This window comes from Orcinus orca, chromosome 3, assembly GCF_937001465.1.
Source record: "Orcinus orca chromosome 3, mOrcOrc1.1, whole genome shotgun sequence".
Taxonomy (NCBI): domain Eukaryota; kingdom Metazoa; phylum Chordata; class Mammalia; order Artiodactyla; family Delphinidae; genus Orcinus; species Orcinus orca.
In genome coordinates this window covers 15,744,278-15,757,180 of record NC_064561.1, presented here as the reverse complement: position 1 = coordinate 15,757,180, position 12,903 = coordinate 15,744,278, and the positions used below count along the sequence as shown (strand labels likewise).

The 12,903-nt window shown below is 56.3% G+C and overlaps 1 protein-coding gene across 3 annotated transcripts in view; it reads left to right on the top strand.

The window, feature by feature from the left end:
* OBSCN (obscurin, cytoskeletal calmodulin and titin-interacting RhoGEF) overlaps positions 1–12,903 on the top strand; it is a 146,700-nt gene that overhangs the window by 121,363 nt on the left and 12,434 nt on the right. For 2 of the 3 annotated variants that reach the window (XM_049708315.1, XM_049708316.1), the window contains exons 82-87: positions 38–151; positions 6,113–6,280; positions 6,755–6,857; positions 7,210–7,339; positions 8,145–8,253; positions 11,336–11,378. In XM_049708315.1, coding sequence (XP_049564272.1) covers positions 38–151; positions 6,113–6,280; positions 6,755–6,857; positions 7,210–7,339; positions 8,145–8,253; positions 11,336–11,378 — 667 coding nt within the window. The remainder of the gene's footprint in view (positions 1–37; positions 152–6,112; positions 6,281–6,754; positions 6,858–7,209; positions 7,340–8,144; positions 8,254–11,335; positions 11,379–12,903) is intronic. The other variant, XM_049708314.1, reaches the window with a different exon arrangement.

The following is a 12,903-nucleotide window of genomic DNA, read 5'->3' as shown; positions in this document are numbered from 1 at the left end:
CGGGTGAGTGCTCCAGGCCCTGTGTATGTATCCCCAGGCCCCCCGGAATTTGAAGAGGAGCTGGCCGACTGCACGGCTGAGCTGGGCGAGACAGTCAAACTAGCCTGCCGTGTGACGGGCACACCCAAGCCCATCGTGAGCTGGTATAAAGGTAGGCCTTTGGGGGCCAGTGGATACCGATCTTGCAACAAGCAAGAGCTGCCCAGAGGGAATCAGGCTGGGCAGGGGACCAGGGATCCAGGGTGGGGTTGGCCGAGGGGCTGGACACAAGAGACAGGCCTCCTGTTCCAGTCTCCTGCTCCTGAATCAAAGACAGGCTGGCCAGCGTGCACGGGTGGATGAGGTGGGACAGAGGCGGAGGCTGCTTAGGTATGCACCGTGTTTCTGACGCAGTGACTCTGCCCACCACCGAATCTCACTCATTAGCTCTCTCATTTGCCATGTTTGTGCTGAGTGCCCAGGTACCATTCCAGGTGCAGGGAAGGTGCAGTGAACAGGCAGATCAACCTTGTCCAAGGAGGCTGACCTTCTAGGAGAGGAGACAGATGACAAGCACATAGACAAATGTGTAATATTTGTGACCAGCCAGAGAAATAAGGCAGAGTGAAGGGCAGAGAGTAGTCATCATGCAGACATGTTGGCAGTGAGGCTCCAGGAGGACAGGGGAGGGGGAGGCGCTGAGGCAGGTGTAGTGGGGAATGAGGCTGAGGAATGCTGGGCCTTGAGGGCTGCCGTGTGGGTCTCAGATTTGACTCTGTGTGTGATGGGAGCTGCAAAGTTTGGGGGTCCCCAGGAACACCGAGGTCAGGAGCCCAAGACCATTCTCACTGGACACGAACTGCAAGGTTGGGGGTCCCATAACCGCCTTCAGGTTCAGTGATTCACTAGGACTCACAGAACTCAGCAGAGCCGTTCCACTCAGGGTTCTGGTTTACTGCAGTAAAAGGGAAGAGGCACATGGGGTGGGGTCCAGTTGGGGATCCAGGTATGGTCCAGATGTCCCCCCAGTGGAGTTGTGTGGACATGCCTGTTTCTGTCAGTACAGATGTGTGCCATCACACGGAGTGTGGCCAACCAGGGACGCTCACTTGTTGAGCCTTGTTGTCCAGGGTTTCTGTTGGGGCATTCACGTAGGCTGACCACCTGCATGGCTGACCTCAATCTCTGGCCCCTCTGAGGTCAAGCTGATGCAGTATGGCCTAAAGCCCCCACCCTAAATCACAGTGTGGCATAGACCATCTGGCGTGGTCCAGGTTCCCAGGTAAACCAAGATACTCTTATTAGGCCTCACCTGGCTGGCAGGTAGGTCTCCTCCGGGCTAGCAGGTAAGTCCTGAATCCTTAGTTCAGTCCCAGTAGCCGAGTCCAGTCCTGGTTTTGGAGGAGCTGTCCCAGGGAAGTCAGTCCTCCTGTCCTGCTTGTTCACAGCCAGCTGGGGCATTTGTTCACCCACGAATGGCTAAGAATGGGGCTGGAGAAGACATGCAGGGGCACTTTGCTGGGACATGAAAGAGAGGCCGTCCCAGTCCCACTGTCAGAGCTTCAGGCCAGAGTCAGTGGAGCAGCAGCTGGTCCCCCGCAGCAGCCTGGGGATCGTCCTTCTGGAGTCTGTGGGGTCCTGGGGTCTGTGGAGCTCCCTTCCCAGCTGCCTCACAGAACCCATATGTAGTGCAGCTCCATTTCCCTGCCATCCCTTCTCACACCCCAAACTTGCACCTGTGACGATGTGTCCAGAGAGACAAAGCCATCCCATAAAAGTTATTTAGAAGTAAGAATGAGCCTCTCAGCCGCCACCTTTCAGCTGGGCTGCCCCCAGGAAAGTGTGCCCGCTGGGCTGCATCTGAGGGGAATGAGGGATGCACCATGCCCAGGAACAGTCAGAGTGGGATCCCAGGTTCCCAGCTGTATCCAGACAATCCACTGACCATTACCCTGTGAGCAGCTTGCAGGCTTTGACCCCTCTGAGGACAGCTGTGTCCAGTGAGTAGAGGAGGCAAGGGACAGTCAGACGGTCAATTCATGCTGGGCAGCTTCTGTGAGAGACGACACAGGTTCTCAAACCGCAGGTGGTCCAGGCAGCGTACACAGCCATGTGGTGTGGCCAGAGCTGGCCGTTCACCGACCTAAAGCAGCATCTCAGTTGGAAACACCACAGATGGCCCTGAGAGGCACCCATCTGCCAGATGGGGGGTCCACCCCAAGTGATGTGCACCCCCCTCATCTCAGAGCCTCTCTCAGCAGTCCCCTGTCTGGCATTCACTGGAAGTCAGTGCCACGTGCAATGCAACGGCTCCACACAGGAACCCTGGTGGGAGCCCTATCAGTGGCCTCACTTTGCCTCCATGGTTCACGGACCCAAGGAAGGGTGTCTTCAACCCACCTGTCTATAGCCTGTTAAGTGTCAAACCACATAGCCAGGGCGTTCACAACATCTCAAGGTCAGTGAGCACATAACCTTTGCCAGGAAAAGTAGCATCTGGCAGGAGAAATCAGACTCACCAGCCAGCAAAATGTCATTCGTTTGGCAGAAGCTTGAGTGTCAGGGGTGAGGGCCAAGTCCTGATCCACGCCCCCCCTCGGGGGGGCAGCCAGCAGGGAGCAGAGAGCACCAGCGATGTGTATTAGAGATCATGCCCATGCGAATGCAGGGACCTCTGGTCTTGGTCCTTGCATGCCAGCAGGAAGGAAAAGCGGGTGGCTGCAATGCCCAGGACTCCCACCAGGAGCTGTTAGCCTGCACAGCAGACCCTATTACAGCCACCCTGTCCAAGCCAGCTGGAGCCACAGGACCGGTGACTGGATTGGGCTGGTGACAATCTCCTGCCAGCCACCACTCTCTCTGGCTGTTGATTTTGGACTCGGCCTCTCTCGTTAGCTTGGCTCCTTTCACATCACCCAGGAGGCCTGGAACTTCCTTTCTCCTCCTGGGGTTCTGTTGGCAATCTTGGGAAGTGACAGGTTGCTGGGCTGGACCTGGTTACATGCTCTATAGCCACCTATCCAAGTGTAGGGTGTCCCCGCCCTTGTGTGGCGCAGGGAATTCCGAACGGAGGTAGAAGCCACAGTCACAGCACCCTGACTTGACCCCAAGGTGACATTACTTTTCCTGCTCTCTGGGAACCTTGCTCAATATCCCATCAGTGGAATCAGATGCCTGTGTCCAGCAGAGCCATCAAAATCTAAGTTCTCCCCCTGCCTCAGGTGCCTGGCATATCAGATGCGCATGTAGGGCCTCTGGTCCCTCTGGGCACAGGGAGACGAAGGCCCACTTCTGATTTTTTTTTTTTTTTTTTTTTTTTTGCGGTACACGGGCCTCTCACTGTTGTGGCCTCTCCCGTTGCGGAGCACAGGCTCCGGACGCACAGGCTCAGCGGCCATGGCTCACGGGACCATCCGCTCCGCGGCACATGGGATCTTCCCGGACCGGGGCACGAACCTGTGTCCCCTGCATCGGCAGGCGGACTCTCAACCACTGCGCCACCAGGGAAGCCCCATCTTCTGATTATTTTTCTCTTAAACAGAGGTGAAGGTGGAGGACGAGGAAGGGGCCAGGGATGGAACAAGACACACTTCCATAGCTCAGTAATATCCAGTGTTTTGGGCTCACTCAAAGCCCTAAACGGGCAGCAAGATTGTCACTACTGATCCCATCTGTTTTAGCTTCAGGGACCGCTTGACTTAAAAACCACATCACATTGTTCTCAGGGGCTCTGTGCCCCTTGCCTGGCTGTGGTTTAACTTGCATGGTGGTGACCTTTTGGATGGGATCCACTTAGCAGGGGTTTCCACTGGCCCAGAGCCATGGAAACACCTCCCATCCTCTTTCTGGGTCTTCCCATAAGGGCTGAGTGGGTTTTCCAAGGAGGCAGGGCCACCTGTCAGGAAGCACTTACATCTCTTTGGATCACCTTCTCCAGTGTGTCACCAGCATTCTAGACACCATCCAGGTGCCACGAGCCCATGTGCCAGCTATTGATGGTTCCCTGTAGAGGTTTGTCTATATCAGGGAGTTGTCCCGAGCCAGGGTTCACAGCAAGCACTGAGGTCCTTTATTGTTAACTCTAAAAGAATGCTGCACGTGTTTGGTGCCCACGCCTCTCACCCCTGAGTTCTAGCCCTGCTCCTACCTGCATTCTGCCCCTCAGGATTGGTGATGGCTCTCTCTTTGCACCCGGTGTAGGTGTGTGTTTCTGTGACTGGGGTAAGAAGGGAATGGAACCTTCCTGGGACTCAGCATGGGTTCTAATATTTGTTGGGAAGTGGGGCTGACCTGAGGCTGAACCAGCAGTGTCCCCGCTGCAAGGAAAGAGTACATCCACCAAGGCACTATTCAAGTGTCTGTCTCTCAGCCCACTTCTCAGTGCTCAGATTGCAGCCACCTGCTCAGTTTCTCTCCATTCACAGCAAATAGCTGTTTCCTGCCCAGCTGACCATGAAGTGTGGTCAGTATGTTCACCACTGATTCCTGTGGACCTCCCTCATGTTCTGTTAACTGGCCCACGGGCCACTTTCTTTCTCTTTTGGGATGCTGTGTCTCTGACAGGTATCCCTTCCTTGCTGCCAAAATTGCAGATCAGAAACTGTGAGATGTTTCTTGGCTTGCAAGCCAGCAAGCCAGCCTACCAGCCAGATACAAACAAAAGACACAAGACCCCAGGTCAGAGACAAAGGCTGTTTCTCACAGCAAAAGCAGCGTGGGCTGCCCATGCCTTGATCTGCACATCCAGGGACCAGATGTCAGCTTCATACCACAAGAGAGAACCCCCAAGTTTTAGGAGATGCTGAGCTTTTCTGGGGCTACTGGCACATCTTCCCATCCTTCCCTCCAGAGCAAGAAGTGATTTATGGCCCTGGAAGACAAGCAAATGTCTCATAGGGAAGGAAGGTGAGGGCTTGTTCCTGCTGCCCTGGATGGCTCCTGGGGTGTCAGTGCTGGCGGTAGGTGTCTTTGCCCAGAGGATCTGACTGTGCAGGAATGCCAGAAGTCCATGGAGAATTGTCTTCTGACAGCAAGATGAAGACTGAGATTTGACCACAGATTGACAGTGTCACCAGTAGCCTTGTCAAGGGCTGTTTTGTGTGCGAGGTGAAAGCCAAGAGGTGTGGGTTTGGGAAAGGATGGAAAGGGAAGCACCTGGAGACAGAGAGTGAGAACAACTCTTTCCTGGAATTATCATACAGGGGCACAGAGAAATGAGGTGGTAGCTGGAGGCTTTTGGGGGGATATATTTTTAAATTGTTTCTTAAGTTTCCCTGTGAATCAGAAGTCAAGGTGCTGCTTATGAACTGTTATAACTTAAACAACCTTGTTCAGAAAGTACAGAGTTATTGGAAAGTGTTCATCTATGAAATTTTACATATTTATGGAGGAAAGAATTCTTTGTAGTGAAAGATGCACATCTCACCATCCCTCTCCCAGATAAGAAACGTGTTACAGCTGGACATGTTAGATGGGCATTTGGATGAGGGTGATTAAAGAAATGGGTGGGGGCTTCCCTGGTGGCACAGTGGTTGAGAGTCCGCCTGCTGATGCAGGGGACACGGGTTCGTGCCCTGGTCCGGGAAGGTCCCACATGCCGCGGAGCGGCTGGGCCCGTGAGCCATGGCCGCTGAGCCTGCACGTCCAGAGCCTGTGCTCCACAGCGGGAGAGGCCACAACAGTGAGAGGCCCGCGTACCACAAAAAAAAAAAAAGAAAGAAAAAAATGGGTGGTGTCCGAGTATGTCTACTAGGTGGGGTCAGTACCTTGGAGGCCCCTGGATAGTTGCAGAATCATTGGTGAGGTGACTGAGGGTCTGGTTATCAGAAGGAGATGTCCTCTCCTTGGGTTTGGGTCCTCCAGCCCGGCCCCTGCCTCCAGCTAAGAGCCTGCCTTTAAGAGGCTACACTGTGCCCAATGAGGTCTGGGGAAGTAGATGGGGGGCGGTGCCCCACGTCTCCATCCAGGGCTCCAGGTCAGCTTGGCTGGCTAGACCCCGGCAGGGAACCCACACTGGCTCTTGTGTTGCAGGGACAGCCTCCTCCATCAAACCCTGCGACTGTGACCCCCAGGCAGGCCCAGTCTCTTGTCCCTGATGGGGTTCCCTCTGTGACGGCCCTCCTCTCCTTTCCAGATGGGAAGCCAGTGGACGTGGACCCTCATCACATCCTCATTGAAGACCCTGATGGCTCGTGTGCCCTCATCCTGGACAACCTGACTGGTGTCGACTCTGGCCAGTACATGTGCTTTGCAGCCAGTGCTGCTGGCAATGCCAGCTCCCTGGGCAAGATCTTGGTGCAAGGTGAGCCCTGGGGGGAAGGCCAGAGTGTGAGTGCCCAGGCCCCACCCTCTGGGCATTGGAAGGGTATCAGCCCTCATGGGGGGGGCACGGGCCTGTGGATGGAGCTGGCAGGGGGTGGGTGTGAACATCTTACTGAGGTTGGGGGACTCGCTGGTGGGCGTGGGGTCCTGCTCCGTCATGGTGTCTCTCTCTGTCTCTCTCTGTATCTCTATGTCTCTATCTGTCCATCTCTCTGCCTCCATCTCTTTTTTGTTTCTCTGTATTTCTGTATCAATTTCTGTGTCTCTCTCCTTCTATCTGTCTCTGTCTCTCTCTGTCTTTTTGTCTCCCTGTATCTCTGTTCCTCTGTCTGCATCTCTTTGTTTCTGTGTCTCTCTCTATCTGTCTATCTCTTTCTCTCTGTGTCTCTGTCTCTTTCTCCATCTCTCAATCTCTGTCTCTCTCCCCTCTCCCCACATTCCCTGGACCCTACAGTCCCGCCTCGGTTTGTGAACAAGGTCCGGGCAGTGCCCTTTGTGGAAGGAGAAGATGCCCAGATCACCTGCACCATCGAAGGTGTCCCACACCCTCAGATCAGGTGGGCCAGGCAGCTTGGGGCCAGGGTGGAGGTGGGCAGGTGGGCCTGCCCTGGGGCCATCCTGCCTGCCTGAAAAATGAGGGTGGGCAGCCCGTTCGCTGGGTTGGGGTAGGCTGGACACAGAACCTCAGCCTTTCCGATGAGAAGTGGGCGTGATGGGGCTGCAGCACGTTCTGCACACAGCTCTAGCTGCAGCGAGGAGGACAGAGGATGTTGGGTGGGTGGCATCCAAGAGGGGTGTAAGGGGTGTCCTCTGTAAGGACATCTGGATCTGCAGGGTGGGTGAGGGGAGGGTCCTGAGCATGGGGGACCTGGGGAGACCCCACCTGACCACCCCCGGGGTTGGCTTTAGGTGGTACAAGGATGGGGCCCTGCTGACCCCTGGGGGCAAATACCAGAGCCTGAGTGAGCCCCGCAGCGGCCTGCTGGTGTTGGAGATCCGGGCAGCTGGCAAGGAGGACCTGGGCCTCTATGAGTGTGAGGTGAGGAGGGTGGGTCCAGGGGGAGGGGGCTGAGGGGACCTGTCTTGGGGATCCTGCCTGGTTACCACCATTCCTGACCACAATGAGAGAGGGGACGGCAGACCACTGTCACCCACCATCCATGACGAGGGGACACCAGGCCACTGTCACCCACTGCCCATGATGAGGGGACAGCAGGCCACTGTCACCCATTGTCCATGATGAGGGGACAGCAGGCTACTGTCACCCACTGTCCATGTTGAGAAGACAGGGACTGAGGAAGCGGGCCCTGGGTGGAGCCCCCTCAGTCCTCGTGGCCCGGGGGGAACTGGCAATGGTCTGGGGAAGGTGTGTGCTGGCTGTGGTTCTTCCTGGCTGCTAGCTACTGCTGCTGCCGGCAGCCTTCATGGGGGAAGTGTGGGGCCTGCTCCGCATGGCAACTCTCAGGGAAAAAATGGACCCATGTCAGCTCTGGACCTGTGCTGTCCATTTCGGTCACGGTTGTCCACACACAGTGATTTAAATTTAAATCAGTTAAAGTTAACTCTAGGTGAAGATTCACTTCTATTTCAAGTACTCAGAGCCCATGTGGCCACTACACTGGACAGAGCAGATAGTGTCCCCACCATCACAGGAAGCTCCTGGTCAGTGCTGGGGACACAGTGGCTCGCCCGGTACCCTTTTCCCTGTGGTCAGGCTCTGCAGCTCTAGGAACAGCCGTGGTGGGCCCCCCATGCTACAGCTGGCCTGGACGGCCTCCAAGAGACTGCCCAGGCCCCCTGGGGAGCCACGGGCTCTAAGTGAGCCTCTGCTGTCTGTCCTGCAGTTGGTGAACCGGCTGGGCTCCAAACGGGGCGGCGCGGAGCTGTTCATGCAGAGCCCGGCGCTGCAGGCCCGAGAACAGCACCACGTGGAGCAGCTCGCTGCCGTGGAAGGTGAGTGCTTCCTCTGCCAGTCTCGGCCTGGGCTGGACCCGCCATATGCCTGGGCAGCGCCAGGTGGGGTGAAACCGTCAGCGCCTCTAATCAGAGCACACTTCCTGGATGAGGGGAAGCAAGCACGGAGGAGGGGATTCAGAGGTTGAGGGGCAAGCACTGGTTGCCAGTTCCTGACTGGAGCAGCATGTATGTGGGCCGGAGGAGGGTGGGCTGTGAACCCAGAGCCTGGGGAAGGCTGGAGGGGCAGTCCGAGGGGCTGGGGGTGGGGCCCTAAGCCCTGCTTACCATCCCTGGGGGAATAACAAGTGCATACAAAGCCCAGACCTGGGTCCTGAGCAGCCGGCCAGGCAGTGGTCGGAGGGGTATTATAGGATGGGTGGCAGGGATGGTAAGAGGGACGGCTCCACAGAAGCAGGCTGCTGGATCCCAACTTGGCTCCTGGGAGAGGGAACAGGTGTCAGGGGCCTGATCCTTCCACACCGGGTGGGGCTGGCTGAGGAACAGAGAGAATGCCGTGGCTTGGCCTCCCTGGCCTGGCCTGGGCCAGGCTGCGAGGGGTCTGGGCTGCAGAATGGGCCTCATCAGGGAGCCGTGTGCTCCCGGGCAGGAGGTGAAGGGTGGCAAGATGCCTCACTCCTCCACTCACGCTTGGCTCCAGGGTCCCAGCTGGGCCCAGCCCGGGGATGGCCCAGGGCAGGCAGCAGCCCCAGGGAGAGTTTCTCCCAGTCTGAACCACCTACCCGGAAGGGGCTGCCAGGACAGATGTTGAGCCTCCCATCCTCGGGGGCATGCAAGCAGAAGCTGCACTAGAAAAGCTGGTGGAGCTGCAGCTCTCACAGTAGGATGGGCTGGGAGATACGTGTCCTCCCAAGTCCTGAAAGTTGGCTTCTCTGACGCCTGGAGCCACCGGATCAATCCCTCCCAGGGCCCAACGTGCAGGGGCTGCTGTCTGTCTGGACCCTCACAGAGTCGGCCACCTGGCGCCAGGAGCTCAGCCTTGGGGGCTTTGACGCCCTCTAGGGACTCTTCCTTCCCTCGTGGGCAGGGATCCTGTTCCTCAAGCCCCAAAGGGCACTGGTCCAGCCGGTTCCCATCGGAGGGCCCCATGGCATCTGCCGGCACCTCTATCCTGCCCTGTGGCATCTTACGTCGGACAGAGCAGGGCTCAGCATGCACCTCAGCACACCCTCTCGACTGGTGACAAGCACGTCCTACAGAGCTATTTACTTCATTGTCATGATGGGTCTCTGTCAAGGTCCCGTGGACACAGGGTGTGGAGGACGGGCGGCCTACCTGTGCCGGAAATGGCCTTCGTGCCTCATGAGGAGAGGCCAGTCTTCACAGACCCTGGAATTGGAGCCCGCTGCCTCCTGCTTCCTAACCCTATCCTGCCGCTTCATCATTAACCCGGTGGTTCTGCAGCCAGAACGGGCCCTGGCTGGCCCTGTGGGGTGGGGCGCTGCCCTTTCGCTTGTGAAACTGCGCAGGGCCAGGAGCCGCACTTTGCACAGCTGCACCCCTTCCACAGCCAGTACTCACTGGAGCCCAGAGCCCACCTGGTGGCAGGTTAGGTCAGGAACAAAGGTGCCAGGAATGTAGCAGCCCACAGGTGCCCTAGCCACCCCCCCCAAAAGCAACAGAATGAGGCCCCTGTCAGGGAGGGTGAGGCAAGGAGCCCTGGATCTCTCACTGCTTGGCCTACAGACCACAACAAGTTGGTGCTCTCTGGGCCTGACTAAGTCTAAACACACAGGATATTTTGTCTGGATCCCATTCTCTCTTCCAGTGGACTCGCCTCTCTCCAGGAGGCAGCTTGCACAAGCACATACGGGCACACACACGTGTGCATGCAGACACACACATTAGCATGGACACACACAAACACGCACAGTAAATGTGGCTCCCAAGTGCCATACAGACACAGCTGGTACATTTAATTCACGTTCATCTAACTGGAGACGAGGTTAAGATACCCACAGTCATCTAAGGGAAGTTCTTTTTCTATGTGGCACTGCAACAGAGCAGAAAATCCCATCGACCAGGGACTAGGAGGCTGTGCGCCCTAGGCCATGCCACTGGACTTTTTTGAGCCTCCCCCTCAATTTTCCCCACAGGATGGCGAGAGGGACTGTTGAGATGTATGGGTGCTGGTAGCTGGTGGGCTGCCTGCTATCCAGCTGGGCAAGGCTGGGAGAGGCATCTCTGTGCCAAGCCTCACCCTGTCCAAAAGCTACAGAGGAAGAGGCCTCGAGATGGTGGGGAGTAGTTGCTGCCAGGTCCCCAGTGGGTCCCGCCCTGTCCCTGGGACGTGGGTCCCCTATCAGCAAAATGGGAACCACAGGCGGTATCCTGCTGGCTCCAGCGAGGAGGAAAGCTAGGAAAGTCAAGAGACAGTTGAATTTGTGGGGTGCTCCTATGGGAAGACCTAGGTTTCCCTGCTCACTCAGAGCTCAGGACCCTGCTCAGGCATCCTCAGGTCACTCCCAGAGGGACTTCTGTGGTCTCATGCCACAGGACTCAGATGTGCTACCTCTAGGACTCCGGAGTCATTCTGCCCTGGAGAGACGCCCTTTGGTCTTTAGATTTTTTTTGTGAAATAGGCACCAGCCACCCCGGTCCCAGTTTGGCTATCAGCCACAGGCCATTCCTTTTCCCTCTCTAGGCCTCGGTTTCTATGAAAAGTGGAACTTCAGGCCTGACAAGTTCACAGGGCTCCCTGGGCACATGGGCTGAAGGAAAAGCTTGGATTTCTGTGTGGGCAGCCTAGACAGAGCCCTTACTCTCCTTGAAGCTCCTGCAAGAACCCCTCAAGAGGGATTCTTCCCTCACGTGGGACACACTGTTATCACAACTCCTCATTCCCCAGACACTCAAGGCAGGCATTATCACCTCCATTTCAAAGATGAGGGACCTGGGACTCTAAGCTGAGACATCGCTACCAGGGCCACACAGTCAGGCAGGGTTTGGATCCAGTTTCCTAAGCTGAGCAGGTTACTACACTGCCATGCCACTCAGATAGCTCAGCCCCCAAACACCGGCTGATCTGTAACCCTCGCTATTCCGACTGTTTTCTTTGTAGTCACTGAGCAGGAGACTAAAGTCCCCAAGAAAACCGTCATCATGTAAGTGCAGGCGTGTTCCTAACCTTCCTTCTGACTGCAGTGCTCCCTGCATGCCCACTAACCTCCCTGGACCTTGCCTGTGGAGCTTGGCCCCTTGCTTGTCTGACTGCTTTGCCCACATGGCCTTTGTTCACCACGCAGACTGCCAGCACCTCGCAGATACTCCCAGGGCATTCACCTCCCCCGGGCCCTTGGCTACCTTCACACTTCAAAGCTGTCTCTTCCAGGGTCTAAGTACCCTTTTCATGGCCCCGTTGCCTCAGCAGGGTAGACTTACTCTGTGTACGTCACAGTGGCTCACCCAGGGCTTGGACCCAGAATCATGCCAGTTAGCGGGGAGCAGGGACTGAAAGCTGCTTCCCCCAGTGTACTAGAGGCAGAATGCCACCCTAGGATACCCTAGGGCATTGTCCAATGGAACTTTCTGTGATGATGGAAATAATCTATATTTACACAGCCCCCTACAGCAGCTACTAGCCGCGTGTGGCGACTTGTCTAGTGTGACTGAAGAACTAGATTTTTAAATTTATTTGATTTTCAACACTTTGAAGTTAATTAAAATAGCATAACCATAGTGAACAGCACAGCTCTAGGGCCCTCAGAGGTCTCCAAACTCAGCCCTCACACTAGGAAGATGGGGACACTGAGGTTCAGGGAAGAGAGGAGGCTTGCTGAGGGTGGCTCACAATTGGAAGCCAGCCGAGAACTCATTTCCTCAGTGCCACACCCACTGTCCCATCCTCCATCCTTCAGTGCCTTCAAGGCTGAGGAAGAGCCACGCACGTTGTTGATCATTAAATAATACAAGAGGTCCAGAGCTAGGTGAACCCACAGAAGGCAGGATTGGTTTTGACCTGGATAATCTGGAAGGACTTCCAGCAGGAGATGTGTGACGCAGATGGGAGGAAGAGCTTGTAAAATCCGGGAGGAAGGAAGACTGTGATTTCCTAAAGCCAGGGGACTGGGAGGCTCCAGGATGGGGAACCTCTTAATTCCCCATAGGCATAAGACCTCCTATAGGTGCCTGCAGGTGGTGATATCGCTGGAGAATCCCGTCTTGATAAGCTCCTGGGTTAACCCTTCCGTGACTTTCTCCCTTCTCCCCCAAAGCAGATTGCCACCTCACAATAGATGGGTCTGCCTGGGGCAGAAGTAAGTCCCATCCCTGGAGGCATGCAACCATGCCAGGGCTTTACACAGATCACCTCTGCATTGCATCTATGAGGGGAGCATTGTGATTCACATTCTACGGAAGACAAAATGAAGGAGCAGAGACAGGGCCGGGCAGCCCCACTGAGGAGGCGTTAGGGTGTCCTCGTGCTTATGGGAGGCTGGACTAGGTAACTCCTGAGGCAGTCTATTCCAGGCTTAGGGAGGTAGCAGCCCTCACCCTGCAAGGAAGCGTGTAGCCCTTCATCTTGAGGGATGGAGAGAGGCAACTGCCTGGTGCAGCATCCCAGCAAGGGCACGCCACACATTGCGCCTGCGGCACGATGAGGGGCTCTAGGGAGCCAAGGGGTACCAG